General features: G+C 41.7%; 1 protein-coding gene across 2 annotated transcripts; it reads right to left on the reverse strand.

Moving 5' to 3' along the window:
- Positions 1 to 8,261: 8,261 nt before the first annotated feature.
- LOC123180875 (RNA-binding KH domain-containing protein PEPPER) lies at positions 8,262 to 17,177 on the reverse strand. Of its 2 annotated transcripts, none has more exons than XM_044593044.1 (7): positions 17,042 to 17,177; positions 15,107 to 15,433; positions 14,281 to 14,512; positions 13,082 to 13,233; positions 11,641 to 12,369; positions 11,342 to 11,533; positions 8,262 to 8,630 (listed from the first exon to the last, which is right to left on the reverse strand). In XM_044593044.1, exons 2-7 carry the CDS (start codon positions 15,419 to 15,421, stop codon positions 8,298 to 8,300), a joined length of 1,953 nt encoding a protein of 650 aa, XP_044448979.1. In that variant the 5' UTR covers positions 15,422 to 15,433; positions 17,042 to 17,177; the 3' UTR covers positions 8,262 to 8,297. The 2 variants fall into 2 exon arrangements, with proteins under 2 accessions (XP_044448979.1, XP_044448980.1); XM_044593045.1 differs by lacking the exon at positions 8,262 to 8,630 and adding an exon at positions 10,270 to 10,605.
- Positions 17,178 to 22,652: the final 5,475 nt, after the last annotated feature.

The raw sequence follows: 22,652 nt of genomic DNA on the forward strand, positions 1-22,652 counted from the left end.
ATGGCCAAATTTTTACCTTCTCGTCGTGACAGTATTGTGGCATCGTGTAACGAGCTTGGTGGCAACTTCAGTGGACACAGGTACTCAGAAAATCAAAGTCATGGAGCACAATGCTAAAATTAATAAGGTGGTGGTGAAGGGGTCAACAAGTCCACTGCGATGGTGATTACTCCAAATGAGATGAAACAAACAGTACCCGTTTTTCATAAGATTTCAGAGGCGCATGTGGACCTACCAATAAAAGAGGAAGCGTCACTACCACTGAGTGGGTTGAATGTACAACTAAAGAGGGTACATGATGGCGGCAGTAATATCGTGGATAAAGGGCAGCGTTGGAGTTTGTTTCACACTCAGTGCGACATCAAAGGAACAACGTGTAAATTGATTATCGATGGAGGTAGTTGCACTAATGGAATCAGCAATATATTGGTGGAGAAACTTGGCTTGTCCACATGGCGATATGACGAACCACATCGTTTGGAATGGTTGAATAATTGTGGGCAGCTCAAAATTACACATAAGGTGTGTGTGCTGTTTAAAGTTGGGCAGTATATTGATGAGGTGGAATGCGACGTTTTGCCATTAGAAGTTTGTGGTTTATTGTTTGGACGGCCATGGCAGTACGACCGCAATGCAACACATGCCGGGAGGATGAATACATATACTTTTATTCTTGATGGAAAACAAATGACACTAAAAGCCAATGGAAGAGACATCCATTTGCTCAGATATGGAGCTGACACAACAGAAAGAGAGAGCCTTGAGTCACAGCTCGAAACCGAGGACGGTTTCCTTTCAAGAGAGGGAGGATGATACGGCATGTCGTACTGCAAACATGACTAGTACACAGGTCATGGTGAGTACGTCGGTCAATGACAAAGGGGTGCAAACGGAGGATATTATGGATGAAGCGACGACAATGCACGTGGATGAGGCGGATGTCGGAAAGAAAGTTAACTGAGACGTGGATAAAAGAATTATGGAGGAGATGACACATCTTAGCAAAGGAAAAGATGGAACCTTGTGTATTCTATGTGGTCCAGAATTTATGCCAATTACACATAAAGAAAGAGTGCATGTTAAGTATGAGAGTGTCGCTACTAGATTAAAGGAGTCCATGCATGCACAAAACTAAGAAAGAATAGTTTGTTTCCTAACCAACATGCAAAAGAATATCGAACATGCCTTTGGAAACTTTTAGGGATTAGGTTAAATTTTCTAGAGTTGAGAGTTTAGAGACGTCATGTATGAACTATGAAGCGACCCTCTGGGCTTTCGTCTAGTTTATCTGTGTGATATATTCTATTCAGAAAAATACACTTTGGTGAGAGGATTCTCGTGATTGAGAGTTTGCTAGCTATTGGCTTGAGGTCCGTCGGCGACGACAAATGATGTGTTGGTTACTTCTACTACTGCGGGAGGTGCCTTGTTAGCCGAGGTATTGCTTGTCAGTTATCGTTACCATAGTTTCAGGTTGCGTGTATTACTCGCATAATTGGGAGCTTCCGTTGGTGGAATTCGGACGAGGTTGTTGCATCGTGAAAGATCAAGACAAATTAGCGGCACGTCGGAGGTCGTGCTTTCATCAGGTGGTATCAGATTACTGGGTTTCTCACGTTGCAATTTTTGTCTTGATTGAGGATGTACGGTGATAATGACTATTATGGATACAAGTCCAACAAGGACAAGTTGAAGACGCCAAAAATCACAGGGTGGTTGGGCAGTGATGCTACACCGACGGAGTACAAATCATGGGAAAATAAGATAGAAGGTACGTTTGACAAGGGTGCTTCACAGGATCCTAATTTTGATGAGTTTCTTGCTTCTGATCTTGCACTGGAGGGTGTGGATGATGAATTGTATGAGCTGTGGCGTAAGGTGAAACGTGACAAAAAGTTACATTACTCGACGACTATTTGTAAGGATTTTCGAAACTTTTTAAGGGCGGAAGTTTTACCTTCTCGTCGTGACAGTATTGTGGCGTCTCATGTGACGATCTTGGTGGCAGCTCCAGTGGACACAGGTACTCAGAAAATCAAAGTCACGGAGCACAATGCTAAAATTAATAAGGTGGTGGTGAAGGGGGTCAACAAGTCAACTGCGATGGTAATTACTTCAAATGAGAAGAAAAAATAGTACACGCTGTTCACAAGGTTTCAGAGGCGCATGTCGACCTACCAATAAAAGAGGAAGTGCCACTACCACCGAGTGGGTTGAATGTACAACTCAAGAGGGTACATGTTGGCAGCAGTAATAAGGTGGATAAAGGGCAGCGTTGGACTTTGTTTCAAACTCAGTGCGACGTCAAAGGAACAACGTGTAAATTGATTATTGATGGAGGTAGTTGCACTAATGAATCAGCAAGATGTTGGTCAAGAAACTTGGCTTGTCCACATGGCGATATGGCGAACCACATCGTTTGGAATGGTTGAATAATTGTCGGCAGCTCAAAATTACACATAAGGTGTGTGTGCCGTTTAAAGTTGGGCAGTATATTGACGAGGTGGAATGCGACGTTTTGCCATTAGAAATTTGTGGTTTATTACTTGGATGGCAGTACGACCGCAATGCAACACATGCCGGGAGGATGAATACATATACTTTTGTTCATGATGGGAAACAAATGACACTAAAGCCAATGAAAGAGACGTCCATTTGCTCAGATATGGTGCTGACACTACAGAATGAGAGAGCCTTGAAGCACAGCTCGAAACCGAGGACGGTTTCCTTTCAAGAGATGGAGGATGATACGGCATGTCGTACTGCAAACATGACTAGTACACAGGTCATGGTGAGTACGTCGGTCAATGACAAAGGGGTGCAAATGAAGGATATTATGGGTAAGGCGACGACAATACATGTGGATGAGGCGGATGTCGAGAAGAAAGTTAACCGAGACGAGGATAAAAAAATAATGGAGGAGATGACACATCTTAGCAAAGGAAAAGATGGAACCTTGCGTACTCTATGTGGTCCAGAATTTATGCCAGTTACACACAAAGAAAGAGTGCATGTCAAATATAAGAGCATTGCTACTAGATTAAAGGAGTCCATGCAAGTGCATGCACACACAAAACTTGGAAAGACTAGTTTGTTTCCTAACCAACGTGCAAAATAACAAACATGCCTTTGGAGACATTTAGCGATTAGGTTAAATTTTCTAGAGTTTAGAGTTTAGAGACGTCATGTGTGAACTAAGAAGCGGCCCTCTGGGCTTTCATCTAGTTTATCTTTGTGATATTTTCTATTAAGAAAAATACACTTTGGCGAGAGGATTCCCGTGATTGAGAGTTTGCTAGTTATTGGCTTGAGGTCCGTCAGCGACGAAAGATTATGTGTTGGTTACTTCTACTACGGCGGGAGGTGCCTTGTTAGCCGAGGTATTGCTTGTCAGTTATCGTTACCACAGTTTTCAGGTTGCGTGTATTACTCGCGTAATTGGGAGCTTCCGTTGGTGGAATTCGGACGATGTTGTTGCATCGTAAAAGATCGAGACAAATTAGCGACACGTCGGAGGTCGTGCTTTCATCGGGTGGTATCAAATTACTAGGTTTCTCACGTTGCAATTTTTGTCTTGATTGAGGATGTACGATGACACTGACTGTTATAGATACAAGTCCCACAAGGACAAGTTGAAGACGCCAAAAAACACAGGGTGGTTGGACAGTGATGGTACACCGACAAAGTAGAAATCATGGGAAAATAAAGATAGAAGGTACGTTTGACAAGCGTGCTTCACAAGATCCTAATTTTGATGAGTTTGTTGCTTTGGATCTTGTACTGGAGGGTGTGGATGATGAATTGTATGAGCTGTGGCATAAGGAGAAACGTGACAAAAAGTCACATTACTCAACGACTATTTGGAACGATTTCCAAAACTTTTTAAGGGCGGAAGTTTTACCTTCTCGTCGTGACAGTATTGTGGCGTCTCATGTGACGATCTTGGTGGCAGCTCCAGTGGACACAGGTACTCATAAAATCAAAGTCATGGAGCACGATGCTAAAATTAATAAGGTGGTGGTGAAGGGGGTCAACAAGTCAACTACGATGGTGATTACTCCAAATGAGAAGAAACAAACAGTACACGCTGTTCACAACGTTTTAGAGGCACGTGTCGACCTACCAATAAAAGAGGAAGTGACACTACCATCGAGTGGGTTGAATGTACAACTCAAGAGGGTACATGTTGGCAGCAGTAATAAGGTGGATAAAGGGCAGCGTTGGAGTTTGTTTCAGTCTCAGTGCAACATCAAAGGAATAATGTGTAAATTGATTATTGATGGAGGTAGTTGCACTAATGAAATCAGCAAGATGTCGGTCAAGAAACTTAGCTTGCCCACATGGCGATATGACGAACCACATCATTTGGAATGGTTGAATAATTATGGGCAGCTCAAAATTACACATAAGGTGTGTGTGCCGTTTAAAGTTGGGCAGTATATTGACGAGGTGGAATGCGACGTTTTGCCAATAGAAGTTTGTGGTTTATTGCTTGGATGGCCATGTCAGTACGACCGCAATGCAACACATGTCGGGAGGATGAATACATATACTTTTGTTCATGACGGGAAACAAATGACACTAAAGACAATGGAAGAGACATCCATTTGCTCATATATGGTGCTGACACTACAGAAACAGAGAGCCTTGAAGCACAGCTCGAAATCAAGGACGGTTTCCTTTCAAGAGATGGAGGATGATACGGCATGTCGTACAGCAAACATGACTAGTACACAGGTCATGGTGAGTACGTCAGTGAATGACAAAGGGGTGCAAATGGAGGATATTATGGGTGAGGCGACGACAATGCATGTAGATGAGGCGGATGTCGGAAAGAAAGTTAACCGAGACGAGGATAAAAAATAATGGAGGAGATGACACATCTTAGCAAAGGAAAAGATGGAACCTTGCATACTCTATGTGGTCCAGAATTTATGCCAGTTACACATAAAGAAAGAGTGCATGTTAAATATAAGAGCATTGCTACTAGATTAAAGGAGTCCATGCAAGTGCATGCACGCACAAAACTAGGAAAGACTAGTTTGTTTCCTAACCAACGTGCAAAAGAATATCAAACATGCCTTTCGAGACATTTTGGGATTAGCTCAAATTTTCTAGAGTTCATAGTTTAGAGACGTCATGCATGAACTATGAAGCGGCCCTCTGGGCGTTCATCTTGTTTATCTTTGTGATATTTTTAATTAAGAAAATACACTTTGATGAGAGGATTCTTGTGATTGAGAGTATGCTAGCTATTGGCTTGAGGTCCATCGGCGACGAGGAATTACGTGATGGTTACTTCTACTACGGCGGGAGGTGCCTTGTTAGCCGAGGTATTGCTTGTTAGTTGTCGTTACCACAATTTCAGGTTGCGTGTATTACTCGCGTAATTGGGAGTTTCCGTTGGTGGAATTCGGATGAGGTTGTTGCATCTGAAAGATTGAGACGAATTAGCGGCACGTCGGAGGTCGTGCTTTCATCACGTGGTATCAGATTACTGGGTTTCTCACGTTGCAATTTTTGTCTTGATTGAGGAAGTACGGTGACACTGACTATTATGGATACAAGTCCCACAAGGACAAGTTGAAGACGCCAAAAATCACAGGGTCGTTGGACAGTGATGCTACACCGACAGAGTACAAATCATGGGAAAATAAGATAGAAGGTACGTTTGACAAGCGTGCTTAACAGGATCCTAGTTTTCATGAGTTTGTTGCTTTGGATCTTGCACTGGAGCGTGTGGATGATGTGGCGCAAGGAGAAACGTGACAAAAAGTTACATTACTCTACAACTATTACATTACTCGACGACTATTTGGAAGGATTTCCGAAACTTTTTAAGGGCGGAAGTTTTACCTTCTCGTCGTGACAGTATTGTGGCGTCTCATGTGACGATCTTGGTGGAAGCTCCAGTGGACAAAGGTACTCAGAAAATCAAAGTCATGGAGCACAATGCTAAAATTAATAAGGTGGTGGTGAAGGGGGTCAACAAGTCAACTGCGATGGTGATTACTCCAAATGAGAAGAAACAAACAGTACCCACTGTTCACAAGGTTTCAGAGGCGCATGTGGACCTACCAATAAAAGAGGAAGCGGCACTACCACTGAATGGGTTGAATGTACAACTCAAGAGGGTACATGTTGGCAGCAGTAATAAGGTGGATAAAGGGCAGCGTTGGAGTTTGTTTCAGACTCAGTGCGACATCAACGAAACAACATGTAAATTGATTATTGGTGGAGGTAGTTGCACTAATGGAATCAACAAGATATTGGTGGAGACTAGGAAAGACTAGTTTGTTTCCTAACCAACGTGCAAATGAATATCAAACTTGCCTTTGGAGACTTTTAGGGATGAGGTTAAATTTTCTAGAGTTGAGAGTTTAGAGACGAACTATGAAGTGGCCCTCTGGGTGTTCATCTTGTTTATCTTTGTGATATTTTCTATTAAGAAAAATACACTTTGGCGAGAGGATTCTCATGATTGTGAGTTTGATAGCTATTGGCTTGAGGTTCGTCGGCGACGACGGATTACGTGTTGGTTACTTCTACTACGGCGGGAGGTGCCTTGTTAGCCGAGGTTTTGTTTGTCAGTTGTTGTTATCACAGTTTCAGGTTGCGTGTATTACTCGCGTAATTGGGAGCTTTCCTTGGTGAAATTCGGCTGAGGTTGTTGCATAGTGAAAGATTGGGACAAATTAGCGGCATGTCGGAGGTCGTGCCTTCATCAGAAGAGGACCTCCCCAAAATATGAACTGACAAACTCTCCAAAACCGAAAACGCAAAGATGATGCACGTGAACTCCGTTTTTTATGAGCTGGAGTTTGACATGAAAATAATCGCAAGCTCCAAAACTTATGCAGAGAAAAGCCAACCAACAACCAAGAAAGATGATGCCAAGGATGCAGGGTTTGAGCTCTCTACGAACGATACGATCAAGCTACTCATTTGAGAGCCCCCTTGATAGTACGACTATCGATCATATAACTCGGTCTCCCAACTAACACCATGAGACCAGTAAAATAGAAAACCTATCAAGGACAAACCTTTGCCTTGCGCATAGTCCACTTGAGCAAGATGATGGCGTTCTTGTCCTCCTCAAGTTGGACCACCTTTCTTGATTGCGATGGCTCGATGAAGACTAATAGATTGCTCCCCCATATTCTATTATGGGTGAGCCTTTCTTCGACACATCTTCACATGTCCATTGTCACCACAATGGACGGCAAGCTTCAGGCATGATCTTTTCGTGATGCTCCACTTGAACTTGCGCACCGCAATCTTGATAATGATCACCACTTGATGTCATCCTCCCTGGGTTATATGATACATTCATTTTGATGCACGTACCTAACCCCACAAAGAACTCTCACATAGACCATGGGTAAGTACACAAAGCATAATGGACAATGCTTACCATACCATGAGATCACTTGATCCCGCTCGGCACATCATCTACGCTTTGTGTGTTGGTCAACTTGAATACACTCTTTGCACTTAGCCTTCATCAACCTTATATCTTATCTTCTCTCCTCATAAAGATGATGTCTTGAAGATAAACATGAGTGTTCACAAAATCTTCTTCTTCAACACATGCTTGCAATAGGCTCAACTCTCACATGACCAATCTTTGGATAAATTCTTAAATAACACCTTGCTCAACACATGATCTTCTTCTAATAACCTTGAAACCTACATATGATCTTCAAGCAATGCCTATGGACAAACCCTACAAATATAACTCAAGGCAACCATTAGTCCATAGGGATTGTCATCAATTATCAAAATCAAACATGGGGCACCATGCTCTTTCACCGTTCGACAACCCCGTTTGACTAGGGTGAATAGGGAAGCATCCTCTCATGAATAATACCATATTCCGCACAGAATAAATCAAACTCATTAGAGAGGTACTCTCCACCATGATCAGACCAAACTCGTTTTGTTTCCTTTTCAAGTTGGTTCTCAACTTCTGCTTTGTAGATTTGAAAGTAGTGTAGAGTCTCATCCTTAGTATTTAACAAATACATATAGCAGAATCTAGTGGAATCATCAATCGGCGCCATGAAATATTTCTTTCCACCTTTAGTTAACACATCATTTATCTCACAAAGATCTGAATGTATGAGCTCTAGTGGTGCCAAGTGTCTCTCCTTCGCAACCTTATGAGGCTTGCGAGGTTTATTAGCTTGCACACACACATGGCACTTAGAGCCTTTGGCTAAAATGAAAATCGGGATTAAAGCCATCTTGGCTAGCCGCCTAATACAACCGAAATTAATGTGACAAAGACGTGAATGTCAAACCTCATATTCGTTCACACTAGAATGAATTTGGTCCACAACTTTATTACATAAATCTGCTAGGGGAAGGTGGAACAAAACTCCGTAATCATATCCTTTTCCAACAAATAGTCCATACCGAGATACAACTACTTCATTTGAATCGAATACTAAAATTAAACCTTCTTTACATAGAAGAGTCATAACGAGATTCTTCTTGATGGCGGGGACATGTTGCACGTTCTTCAGTTCCATGATCTTTGCCGAAGTAAACTTCAGATCAACCGTGTCAACATCATGAATAGAAGCATACGAGTCATTCCCCATCAGATCGAAACAATCTCGTGCGACCTGGTAAGAAGAGAACAAAGACACATCAGCACACACACATGAATATTGGCCTCTGTGTCAACCCACCAATCGGTGGACTGACAAACTAAAAGTATGGTACACAAATTACCATACCCAATTGACCCACTATAATTGTTGCTCCTGGTCACATTGACAAACTTAGAGTTATGTCATGTCTTATACTTGTTTGGGCACTTGTTTGCCCAATGCTCCTCTGAACCACAAGTAAATCGGCCATCTTTCTTTTTATCTCTCTTCTTGCCCTTCTTCTTGAAGGTAGTATTCTGCTGGACAATGTTCTTTTCCTCGAACTTGTGGAAATTCTTTTGCACCACATTGGCGCTAGAAGAACCCTCTGCCCCTTTAATGTGTGAGTCCTTTGTTCTCGATTTCTTCTCAACACTTAGATGGCCAGTGACATTCTCAACAGAGAATTCACATCTCAAGTGCTTGATAGAAGTAGCAAAGTTCCTCCATCCAGGAGGGAGTTTTGCAATAATGCAACTCGTAACAAACTTGTCCGGCAACCCACACTTCAGGAGCTCCAGCTCCTTAGCGTTGCATTACATCTCATGAGCCTGGTCCAAAATAAGACGGTTATCAACCATCCTGTAATCATGGAACTGCTCCATAGCATATAGTTTGCTTGGAGCATTGATTGCGTCGAACTTACCTTCGAGCGCATCCCACAAGTTTTTGATGACCCACGTATGAATATATGCGTTAACCAACTTGTCTTCAATCACACCAAGAACGGCTCCCGCAAAAATAGTGGTTGCTTTGCTGAACGCCTTATCCTTTTCAGGATCAATCGTTTCACTAGGAATCACACCACTAACCCAGAACACGTTCATAGCTATGAGCCACAAGCTGGTCTTTGTCTACCAACACTTGGAATGCGTCCACGTAAACGGGGTCGGCTTCAATGTAGCGACAAACCCTTGAATCGAAAAGTGACTAAAATAAGGTTTCTAGATTGTTGGAAATATTAGCACTTTTTCGATTAATCTAATCCACGAGTAGATAATAGACATGGCAATCGTGGTATGCAACTTATACCAATACCTAAGCATTTGAGCATGTACAATACGTAGAACTGAAACATCTATGAACATTGCATATACGGCTGGTAGATGAACAAGTAAATAGGGGATGAACAAGTCATACCCCCCGATTGGCCAGGCAACACGGCGAAGGCAGCAGCAGTCTCGGCATCATATGTGGCCTTCTTCTTGACGGCGGCGGCCATGGGGTCTATGCAGAGGAAGTAGTAGAAGCAGAGGAGGATGGAGACGGGGGCAGATCGGGAGCAGTCACGCCAAGACACTCCCCAAAAAACCTTATCGTCCTTCTCCCGGACAAGATCTTGAAGGACGGGATTCCGGAGGCACCTACTCTCCCCACCAATCGTGCACGCGGTCGTCTGAATGTAATCGTTGGAAGCAGCACAGTGAGAGAAACAGTAGATGACGGCTAGGGTTGCACGAGGAGGGAGTGAGTGTGTCGGCTATATAAGCCCTCGGGTAGTTGGGCCTGGGCTGAGGCCCACGACCGAGTCTGCGAACAGCCCACGGTCCAATGCTTGGACAATGGCACTTCTATTAGCGTATACATCCAAATTAACCAAGCTGTCTAGTCCTGTAGCAAAAACTCTGCCACTCACAGATAGCACACAGTTTAGATACAATTCTCACAACGAATCTCGGAAGGAAAAATAGGACCATCTCAGGACGAGTATCAAAACTTTTGGTGAATATACTCTCACGGAATTTCCTGTATCGGGAGTATGTGCAGAATTGAAGCTTGGGAATTTTCAGTAAATCGTTTGCAGCCGCTGCTCTGCCACACCACTTTCTTTCTCAATGTACGAAGTCCTTAGAATATCAGGTTGAGGAGATCTTGGTGCAGGCAAATATGATGGAATGGAGTCAAACTTATGACCAGGGGAAGCAGCGGCAGCTTCGGCCATGAAGTTCTGGAAAGGAACACAGTCGTCAGGGGAGCAGAAGGCCAACAATGATGTTTGTAAGGCAAAATGTGATGCAAAAGCAACACATTTTGGAGTCCCAACATAACAGTAGTAGGACACTACAGAGCAAAAGGCAAGATGTGATAGAAAAACAAGTAAATTGGAGCCAAAACCATTTTATTATAATGGTCACAATTCAAAAATAATGATCTGTTTCTAATGCCAAAGTTCTAATTCCAAACATCAACTACAAAGAGTAGTGGAAAAGCATAGCTGAAACAAACTATTAAGGAATATACTCTAGAGATAACAAAAGAGGTGGAGAAATTTGTTGATGTTATCTAAAACCGACACTGCATCTGAACCAATTTACCCGAAAGAAACCAGTTTAGTTGAAGAAATAGTCTACCAAAAGTAGTCACCGGGCCTGTTTAGCCATGCATTCAAACCGGTCAGTAAGGATTTGAAGAAAACTAGCATGGCTTCTATTCTCAGATAGGCTGTGATCAAGAGGACTGGCTGAGCTCTAGACAGTAGACACCAAACACAGGCATCCAATTAAGAGAAGTAATTTTCAGTTTTTCAGCAGACAAAGGATTGGAAGCAGCACGTTATGCTTTACATACACAACCATTGAGTCAACCACAAGTATTTCCCTACCATAACAAGATGAAGTCTTACCTAAAAGATACAGCTGTTACTTAACAGAAGTACAATTTCTTAGAGAAGTAGTCACTGTTACCTTTATCAGTTGCTCTGCAGTCTGAACATCTGTTGCAGAACTTCCATTGATTTCAATAGACATTGCATCCTCCTCCAAATCGTTTATCAAGATGCTCGATCTGCTAGCGCGGCGAATGTAATCAATTCTTGCACCAGTCGGGCCAATCACGGCTTCAGCATAGATAATTGGAACTTGCATCTTTTCAGTAACCTGTCAATTGTCAAATAATCCACCATCACAAACATATACTAATTATTGTTGTGAAGAAAAACAAAACATGTAGGTAAGCTTAGAAACTCAACACAAACTATACAAACCTGTGCAGTGATTGCTGGTGATTTACTAGTTAATGGACGCACAGGCACATGCAAAGGTGCTTCTGGGCCACACGCAGACACACGACAGTGCAGAAGGTTTTCCACAGTAGCTGGTGGATACATCCTCAATGATTGAGATGCTTGCAGTTCATATTCAGACATACCACGAGGTGTCGGTAGATCAGCAGCTGCGGATGGAGATACCCTGCTGGTATGAGATTTACTTCCATATAATGATATTCCCAGGTGTGGACGTTTTCCCATTGTAGCTGATTGACATGTCTTCCTCAGTGGATGTGCTTGGTGGCCATGCACAGATATAAGGGAGCGTATTCTTTCAACAGTAGCTGATGCACCGATTGGTGAAGTTGCTCGTAATAATTCATATGCTGTCAGGTTGTGGTGTGAACCTAATTCAATAGGAGCTGATAGGTATGTTCCCTTGGGTGGTGAAGATGTTTCTTGTCCATACGCACTTATACCATGGTGTGGAGGTGTAACTGATCGATATCTTCCAAAAGAGGTAGGAACTTCGACAGGATTCCTGCATCTCGTGTAGTAAGTTTCAGTCCATTGGGGTTCACGCTGATGATCGTCGGAATGGCAGAGTGGACTAACTGCTTCTAGACGGCCTTCGGGATGATCACTGTAGTAAAGCGGGGGCATTCCCTCAGGATGGTCACTGTAATGACATTGGGGCATTTCCACGTGTAACATCGACAAAGGCACCTGAAGATATAAGAGTTCCTCTGAATCAAATATTGGGTAGGGTAGAAAGCGGTGGCAACGGATCGGATAGTCCTCTTAACACTTCGATTTTCATATTTTCAGAACAAATACGAATGCAAATACGGATGTTACGGATACGAATGCGGATCAGATGTTACTCGAATACGGAGGCATATCGGATGTTTACTCAATTCAGAACAGAAAAGAATAGTAGTGACGCATTAGTTAAACGAAATGAGTCAATAGCTATGTGACACAAAATAATCAATTTGAAACACATAATAAGTTAATGGTAGACATGTTAATGAACAAATGCTACTATAATGCATAATACTTTTTAAGTTTAATCATACAAAAAGTAACTTTGACAACTTATTAGGCTTTTATATTGGATAATTCGCATATTGAGGCTAGAATTGCTTAAATTAGCTCACGGAATTTTATTCGGATACAGATATATCCACTTCCAAATCCATATTTGTGCCAAAATCCAGTACCACATTTGTATTTGTATTTGTAAAAAATAAACCCGGATATCTTCCATTTCCATTTTAGTTTGGACGTGGATTTTTCGGATACGAATATGCATTTTCTCGAATACAATTGTCAGATATTTCGGATTATCCACTACCACTTCCCACCCTTAAAGAATATACTATAACTTTCGATGGCTGTTACAAGAGTAATGTTCAAAACAGTGGCAAGTACTTACATGAGGGTCAAACAATGGGATAACACTTCGATCAACCAGGTACTTCCTCAAATGAGAAGCAACAAGTTCCAAAGCCTTCCGCACGCGTGCAGGTTGTCCCCATATTTCAACAATCCTATCTTCTTCAAGTGCAACAGGCGGCAAGTCACAATCTGCATGGTCAAAGCACGCAAGGAATGACATACTGGCTAAAGGACACTGGATGCTGGAACAATAAACCCCAGAATAACCACCGAATAAACCGTTCATAAATAAGTGACGTGGTTTTAGTTCAATTTTAAAAAGATAGTATATAATCCGAAGGACATCAACTGAAAGAATGGCATACTGAAACTGCTTATCATCGTATCGAAAAGATAGTAACTCGAGGTAATAGCAACTTTCTGTTAAAATAAAAGTGAGCTCGGCATAAGGGTGAAACCCACTTTTGGCTAAATGATGGATGCAGTGGAAAACTTAATTCATCTCATTTTTAACAGATGATGCATTCTCTTATTTAGTGAACTCATTGTCGAAACAGTTTCCTGTCGTAGCATTCATGGGCAATCTTTTGGTGATAGGTGCATATGACTACAGTACTAACACACAAGTCAAGCAAATCAGTTGCAGAAAAATCAAAGGATACATGATTGGATGGTTGGTAGGACTTAGAATTCGAAGTACATATTGTACTCTATCGAAACCCTCTACATGTAGATGAATACAGGTGCAAATTATATAAGCAGCTTCTTGGTCTACATTTATTGAACTATCTTCTTCTGCCTTCAGCAGTAGCAACTTGACTGATTTCTCCATAACCAAACTAATAGGGAAGCAAGCCCAACATTTTCAAGTAGCACACATATACATGATTAAGGCACAAACCATTACTACAGCTACACAACATTTCAGAGCTGCTTTTCAGCCTATGATTGACACATGCAACCTTGTTTGAGAAAATATACTAATGTAAAAGCAACAAAACATCATATGTTTTCCAAATTTCAGCTTTGTGCCAAGAGAGATGCCAAGCAAACTAAGTAACTAAGCCACAATTCATGTTCCTTATTGACAGACATTAACAGTTTAACTCCATAAGTGTATATCATCCACAGAATCACATGTATACTAGTACATTATGACAAATCAATGATATGGATACAAGGAAGCAGTGGATGTGGATAAGCGAGCTTACAGGTAGACCAGAAAAAATAACATACCAAGGACATAAATGTTAGTTTTGGAAGCTTCCTCGATAGAATATATCATCAAACCTTGCTCCCCAATAAGGCTCACTGCCTGTTCACTTGGTATAAGGATCCGTGCCACAACTGTACTATCAGACCCCATGTTTAAGCCATCATCATAAATTATGTGCTGAAATACTCTCAATAGTGCATCCATGGCTGGAGGTATTAATTCATCTGGTTGCTCCTTTGCGAAAATGATAACCTTTCAATGAAAAAGATGAAATAATTTTTTAGGACAACTGAAAGACGAATCATGTCTCCTTTCCATAAACTGAAGTCCATCGGCTTTAGGACCACTGTATTGCAAAACATGCCTTCTTCCATATGCTGATATACACTAAGAAAGGAAAATAAGTAAAGAATGTGTGGTATAAAACCCAAAAAAGGCAAGATGCAGCATTGATGGAATACTAAGCATTAAGTTAAAGAACTATTAAGTCTGTAGCAGCCAGCTCCCTGCTAGAGTGCAACATACTAGAGTGTTAACACAGCATGCTGAGAAAATAATGTCCACATCTCCATGTGAATTACTAGTTGATTGTTAAGCCAAGACAGATGGGGCCAGAAATTTACTGTAAACAGGTCTAAATATCCAAAAAAAAGGCTTGGTTGCAACGGAAAATAACGCAAGGTATATATGGACAACGAACACCTATGTCAACAATTAAGAAAATTCTACCATATTTTAGACATAAAAAGAATACAAAGGTGTGTTTTCCAATTAATTAGGTTAAATCCTTAGGTTGATCAAAAAGTACAGAGTAGAAACAAGATATCTGTTCAATCAACAACTTACAGCTCTTTCTGCCCCCGCAAGATGACCACCTAATATACGGATACATGCTTTTGTTTCCTCGCACAGTCTTCTAACCCTCTCTCCTTTGTAACCAATTATCAGACCGAGCTTTGTAGCAGAAATTAGCATCCTGAAGACTGTAGTTCCAGGCCAATCAGGGTACCTATTTTCACCAGCAGAGCAAGTGGTATCGTCACCAGGGCCTACATCATCAGTAATGTCTTGTCCCGTAACAGTCCTGAGAGCTTCCTTATGAGATTTTCTGACCATTTGAGTAACCCACCGCTCTGTTGAATTTCTCTGCATCTCAGTCATTTCCACCAAGCACTGAAGCATCACAACAGATAGACAAATACAATAGTGAAAAACTGTGTGCACTTTAGCTATTCCCAGTAGCACTGAAGCATCACAACATAAAGTGATGAGGGCATCCCTAGCTCTTTACCATCTTCTCATGTTGCTGATCAAGTCACTACTCAAATAAACTTAATGATCCATGTATTGGACCAATAACAAGAGCGCGTGCCAACAGGAGTGGACCCAGCGAAAAAAAGACCTGGTGTCTCACATGTAAATCACTCATTTTCCACACTTAAATATGGGGTGTCACACACTGTACTATGCATGGCATATAGCAAGGAAATTTCTTGGACACGGTGTCCTGTGCACCCCTATGGTTGAACCTGGGTACGCCCCTGCGTGCTAAGTTACTATCACAACAGGTGAATTCTCTCTTAATTGATTTTGACAATTTAAATGATGAGGACTTTATACTGCCTAAATCCCTGTATCTTTGCATGATTAGGTTCGAGGCATCGGAGAACATGAGCAAGGAGTGGAACATGTTGACATCTAACAATAAGGTGTGCACGAGGAGGCATGGGGGGGGGGGGGGGGAGTGGTGCCATCATCAAATGAAGAAAACACAAGATGGAACGATATTCCCTTTCAGATTCGGATTGACTGCCAGAAAGTCCAAAATTGAAATAGGTGCAGAATGTGTATGCGTGCTTCAAATAAGGCAAATAAATACAATTTGGATCCCCTAAAAAAATACAATTTGGAAAGCTGGATCTGCGTGCTTTCCAAACTGTATGCTGCCAGCCTTTGATTCGAAGAGATCGAGTAGGTATCTTCAAAAGAGTACGTCAGTGCTATCTGAGTTTCCAAACAGAATCATATGAGTTAGACCACGTTTGGAGGTCAGACCACGTTTAAGACTATTGTAAAACTCCAGAGAACTGCGCAAACATTCATCTGAATTCCTATACACCAAGTTCATTTCAACAGGGTGCATTTGCTACTGAAAATTCGGGCGTCATCTGTTGTTCCGCTGGGAACTAGGAACTGCTTGTGCTCGGAGGATCCTTACGCAAGTGTGTGGTGTTGTGAATTTCTATCGGGTTGCAAATCGTTGCATCTGGCAACAAGTGAATAGCCGAAGAAATTGCAGAATTACACAAGTTATCTACGTCGGTCTCTCAGAACGTCGGCTCATCCCGTATGATAAAGACAAATACAATACTGAAAAAACTTGTGCATTTCACACATTCCCACTAGCACAGATAGAAAAGCACAACCATAAAAAACAATCTAGGAATAAATGGGTCACAGAAGGTCTAACACAGCTCGATCTCAAGCAGCAGCGTGCCAGCACTATGGGAACAAGCTTTTTTGAGAATCCTATGGGAACAAGCTTAAAACCCCACACTCTAAAGCCAACGATTATACCAAACAAGGGGCCTCCTTCTGGCATCAGAATCTTGCAACTAAGCCGACCTTCGGCGACTCGTCCCCCAGAACGGAGCTCTGTGATTCCCGCGAGGAAACCGAGACCACACCGTAGCGCCCTGTAGGCCTGCTGCGCTAGCCATGCCAATCAGAGGACGCGCCCCACGGACTCGAGAGGGGCGAGAGCGGGGAAGGGGAGGGTACCTTCAATCAGCGGCCGGCGGCGCGGTCAGCGCCCCGTCGGCGGAGGCGTGGAGCTCGTGGGTGGCGACGCCGGAGCAGGAGGGAGAGGGTTTGGGGTTTAGAGTTGGTGGGGCCCGGAAGGTTTTGGGTAGGGAACTTTTTTTAAATGATTAGATAATTGCGAATGCGTTGCAACCGGTGTAAAAACTCACTCCGTCCAAAAGAGATTGTTGTGGATAACATTTTGCGAAAACTACCTCCAGTTTCTTCTGACAAACGAAGCAGCCCGCACGGCTTCCCCCCATCCTCTCCTGCTCGATTCGGCGACGATGACATTCTCTCCTCCGGCCGCCTGCTCTGTCGCCTCGCCACGCGCTTCTCCCCCTCATCTCGCCGCCTTTCTTTGTCCGCACCAACCTGACCCCAACGAGGAGGGAGATCGAGAGGAAAGGGATCCCTTTCTCTGCAAAGCACGCGATTTGCAGCTCTGGCGGCGGCACTCATTTCCTGGAGGCGATTGGCGGCAACGCTCATGTCCTGGAGGCGGCTGGCGGCGACGCTCATGTCCTGGAGGCGGCTGGCGGCGGCGGCGTGTAGAAGAGCGCTACTACCACTGCTTGCCCTCTAGTGTCCTGCCTTCACAGTCGAGCAAGTCACCGCCTTTTCAGTCTGCGGCCCTTCTTCTCCGTCTTGTTCATGGCGACAGGCCAGGGGCAGTACGGCGTCCAGTTCATCTCGACGGCATCCACTTCGTCTCGTACCCCGGCAGTCTTCTTCACCCCTCATGTTGACGTCGTCCATGCTTCTTCCCCTGCTTCTGCAAGCCTATCAATGGTTGCTGCTGCTGGTGAGAGCTCTCTTCTCTTGACATTTCTCAAAATTGCCGATGGCATGTCTGGAAGTTCCTTGACTTGGGAGTAGAAGCATGAACGTCAGAATACCAATCTTTACATATGTGTGGCTGATGCGGCTTGAACTACGTCGGTATTTCCCAAAAGAGGAAGGGATGATGCAGCACAGCTACGGTAGATATTTCCCTCAGTGATGAGACCAAGGTTATCGAACCAGTAGGAGAACCACGCAACACCACGCAAATGGCTCATGCACACAAAGAACAAATACTTGCAACCCGACATAAGAGAGGGGTTGTCAATCCCTCACGGGTAAAAACATAGGTAAAATTGTAGTAGATTGGATAAATAGATCTCGCGGGAACAAATTACTGCAAGATATTTCAGCAAGATATTTCCCAAACACGAGATAAAAATAATAATAATAAATTTCAGCAAGATATTTTTGTATTTTTGAATTAATAGATCTGAAAATAAAAGCAAATAAAAATAGATCGTGAAGGCAAATATAATAAAGAAGAGACCGGGGGGGCGTAGATTTCACTAGTGGCTTCTCTCAAGAAAAATAGCATGCGGTGGGTAAACAAATTACTGTTGGGCAATTGATAGAACTTCAAATAATCATGACGATATCCAGGCAATGATCATTATATAGGCATCACATCCAAGATTAGTAGACCGACTCCTGTCTGCATCTACTACTATTACTCCACAAATCGACCGCTATACAGCATGCATCTAGTGTATTAAGTTCATGGAGAAACAGAGTAATGCAATAAGAACGATGACATGATATAGACAAGACCTATTTATGTAGAAATAGACCCCATCTTATTATCCTTAATAACAATGATGCATATGTGTCGATTCCCCTTCTGTCACTAGGATCAAGCACCGTAAGATCGAACCCATCACAAAGCACCTCTTCCCATGGCAAGAAAAATCGATCTAGTTGGCCTAACTAAACCAAAGATTCGAAGAAGAAATACAATGCTATAAGTAATCATGCATATAAGAGATCAAAAGACTCAAATAACTTTCATGGATAAAAACATAGATCTGGTCATAAACTCAAAGTTCATCCGATCCCAACAAACACACCGCAAAAAAAGAGTTACATCAAATAGATCTCCAAGAGACCATTGTATTGAGTATCAAGAGAGAGAGAGAGAGAGAGAGAGAGAGAGAGAGAAAGAGGAAGACATCTAGCTACTAACTACGGACCCGTAGGTCTACAATGAACTACTCACGCATCATCGGAGAGGCACCAATGAGGATGATGAACCCCTCCGTGGTGGTGTGTAGATCGGATCTGGTGTTTCTGGAACTTGCGGCGGCTGGAATTGATTTTCGTCAACTCCCCTAGGGTTTCCGGAATATTGGGGTACTTATAGAGCAAAGAGGCGGTGCGGGAGGCCACTAAGGTGGACACAACCCACCTGGGTGCGCCTGGGCCCCATGGCGCGCTCTGGTCGGTTGTGCTCCCCTCGGAGCCTCCCTCTGGTACTTCTTTGGCCCAACAGGTGTCTTTTGGTCCAGAAAAAATCTCCAAAAAGTTTCGCTGCGTTTGGACTCCGTTTGGTATTGATTTTCTGCGAAGTAAAAAACAAGCAAAAAGCAGCAACTGGCACTGGGCACTATGTCAATAGGTTAGTCCCAAAAAATGATATAAAGTTGCTATAAAATGATTGTATAACATCCAAGAATGATAATATAACAGCATGGAACAATCAAAAATTATAGATACGTTGGAGACGTATCAGCATCCCCAAGCTTAATTCCTGCTCGTCCTCGAGTAGGTAAATGATAAAAACAGATTTTTTGATGTGGAATGCTGCCTAACATTTTCATCACATATTCTTTTCTTTTTAGCATGGACATTTGGACTGTTATATGATTCAAAACAATAGTCTAGTTTTGACATGAAGATTTCAGTACTCAAGTATATCAACAAGCAACCATGTCTTTTCAAAATATCAACACCAAAGCAAGTTATCCCTAGCCCATTATGCTCAATCATTGATCCATTCATGAAACACACTCGTATATTAGCTACACCTAATGCTCAAGTACGATCATAGTGCCCCTTAGTTGGTGCTTTATAAGAGAAGATGGAGACTCAAAATAAAAATTGCATAAAGTAAATAGAAAGGCCCTTCGAGGAGGGAAGTAGGGATTTGTACAGGTGCCAGAGCTCAAAGCGAAAAAGTAGAGATAAAATATTTTGGGTGGCATGCTTTTCCTATCAACGGAAATGATCGAGTAGTTCCCAATACTTTCCATGCTAGATATATCATAGGCGGTTCCCAAACAGAAAATAAAGCTTATTCCTTTTTCCACCATACTTTCACTTTTCATGGCTAGCCGTATCCACGGGTGCCTTCCATACCAACACTTTCCAAGGAATTTATTATTGACAACATAAAGTAAATTCATTTTTCATTTCGGGACTGGGCATCCCTAAGATCGTTTTCGTACTCTCGTGCAATGACTAGTGAATAAACACTCATCTTGAGAATAACACATCTAGCATGGAAATATATCAGCCACCCCCTACCGTTTCATGAGCGGTACGAGCACACAGAAGAGAAATTTATTTTGAAAATTAGAGATGGCACATACAAATTTGCTTGGAACGGCAAAAGAATACCGCATATAGGTAGGTATAGTGGACTCATATGGCAAAACTGCTTTTAAGGATTTTGGTTGCACAAGTAGTGATCGTACTTAGTGCAAAATGAAGGCTAGCAAAAGATTGAGAAGTATCCAACCAAGAAACGAAAAATATCATAAGCGAGCATTAAGCATAACTAACATCGAATAATTCACCACAAGTAGGATGTAATTTCATTGCATAACTATTGACTTTCGTGCTTGCATAGGGAATCACAAACCTTAACACCAATATTCTTACTAAAGCATAATTACTCATCAACATGACTCACATATTATATCATCATATCGAAAAACTATTACAAGGAATCAAGTTTATTTTGTCCAATGATCTTCATGAAAGTTTTTTATTATATCCCTCTTGAATATCTATCACTTTGGGACTAATTTCGTATGTTGCTTTTGATGGCTCAAACAAGTCTAACTGAAGAACATGAGCATAAAAAATTTCTTCTCTCAAAATAATTTAAGTGAAGCAAGAGAGAATTTCATAAAAAAATTACTAACTCTCAAATAAATCTAAGTGAAGCATGAGAGCATTTCTTCGAAAATACTAAAGCACACCGTGCTAAAAAAGATATAAGTGAAGCACTAGAGCAATTCCTCAGCTCATAAAGATTTAAGTGAAGCATAGAGAGCAATTCTAACAAGTCATAGAATAATTTTGGCTCTCTCAAGTAGGTGTGTCCATCAAGGCTTCAAGAATAAAAATAAAAAGCAAAACAAGCAGAGACTCGTATCATACAAGACTCTCCAAGCAAAACTCATGATATGTGGCGAATAAAAATATAGCTTCAAGTAAAATACCGATGGTCGTTAGAAGAAAGAGGGGATGCCACTCGGGCATCCCCAAGCTTAGTTGCTTGCTTCTCTTTAGATAATAGCTTGGGCTGCCATGGGCATCCCCAAGCTTAGTCTCTTCTTACTCCTTATTCCTTCATCCATCGTGATCTCACCCAAAACTTGAAAACTTCAATCACACAAAACTCAACAAAAACCTTCGTGAGATTCGTTAGTATAAAAAAGCAAATCACTACTATAAGTACTATTGCAAACCCATTCATATTTTATTTTTGTATTATATCTACTACATTCCAACTTTGCTATGGCTCAAACCCCCCGATAGAGTCCATAGATTCATCAAAATAAGCACACAACGCATAGAAAACTAAATCTATCAAAAATAGAAAAGTCTGCAGCAATCTGAAAACTTTTGATACTTCTGTAACTCCAAATATTCTGAAAAATTAGGGCAACATGGGCAATTTGTATATCAATCTTGTGTAAAAAATTCAGAATTTTTCGTCGCTTCTGTGACTTTTGAAAATTATTTTATTGGACGCAAAAGTTTCTGTTTTCCAACAAGATCAAAGCAACTATCACCCAACATGATCCCAAAGGCTTTGCTTGGCACAAACACTAAGTAAAACACAAAAAACACAATCATAATAGTAGCATAATTGTGCAAACACTCAAGAACAGAAAGAAAAAGACAAATAAATTTTATTCATTGGGTTGCCTCCCAACAAGCGCTATCGTTTTACGCCCCTAGCTAGGCATAAGATTTCAACGATGCTCACACGAAAGATAAGAATTGCAACACAAAGAGAGCATCATGAAACATATGAAAAAATACATTTAATTCTAACATACTTCCTATGCATAGGAATTTTATAAGCAAACAAATTATCAAGACAAGAAACATCTAAAATATGCAAAGAAGAGGAATGAAACATTGATGATCTCAACATAATGAGATGTAATTTAGTACCATGAAATTTCTACAGCCATATTTTCTTCTCTCATAATAATTACATGTAGGATCATAATCAAATTCAACAATGTAACTAACACAAAATATTCTCTTCATGATCCACATGCATGCAAAGTTGACACTCTTTCAAAATAGTGGGATTATCATTAAATAAAGTCATGACCTCTCTAAGCCCACTTTTATCAAAAATTTCATAAGATTGAACACTCTCCAAATAAGTGCGATTATTTTCAGCTAAATTTGACACTCTTCCAAACCCACTTTTAATATTATAGCAAGCATATTCATCATGAGGTTTAAATAAATTTTCAAGATCATAAGAATCATCAGCCCA

The sequence above is a fragment of the Triticum aestivum genome, chromosome 1D, assembly GCF_018294505.1.
Source record: "Triticum aestivum cultivar Chinese Spring chromosome 1D, IWGSC CS RefSeq v2.1, whole genome shotgun sequence".
In the NCBI taxonomy this organism is placed as follows: Eukaryota; Viridiplantae; Streptophyta; class Magnoliopsida; order Poales; family Poaceae; genus Triticum; species Triticum aestivum.

What these genes read in the sequence shown, in the direction of transcription:
- LOC123180875 (XM_044593044.1), bottom strand. Translation starts at nt 15,421, where the DNA reads ATGACTGAGATGCAGAGAAATTCAACAGAGCGGTGGGTTACTCAAATG. An exon ending in TTGCGGGGGCAGAAAGAGCT is followed by an intron (nt 14,513 to 15,106) that starts GTAAGTTGTTGA and finishes TTTCATTGAAAG; the next exon opens with GTTATCATTTTCGCAAAGGA. An exon ending in TCCCATTGTTTGACCCTCAT is followed by an intron (nt 12,370 to 13,081) that starts GTAAGTACTTGC and finishes TTATATCTTCAG; the next exon opens with GTGCCTTTGTCGATGTTACA.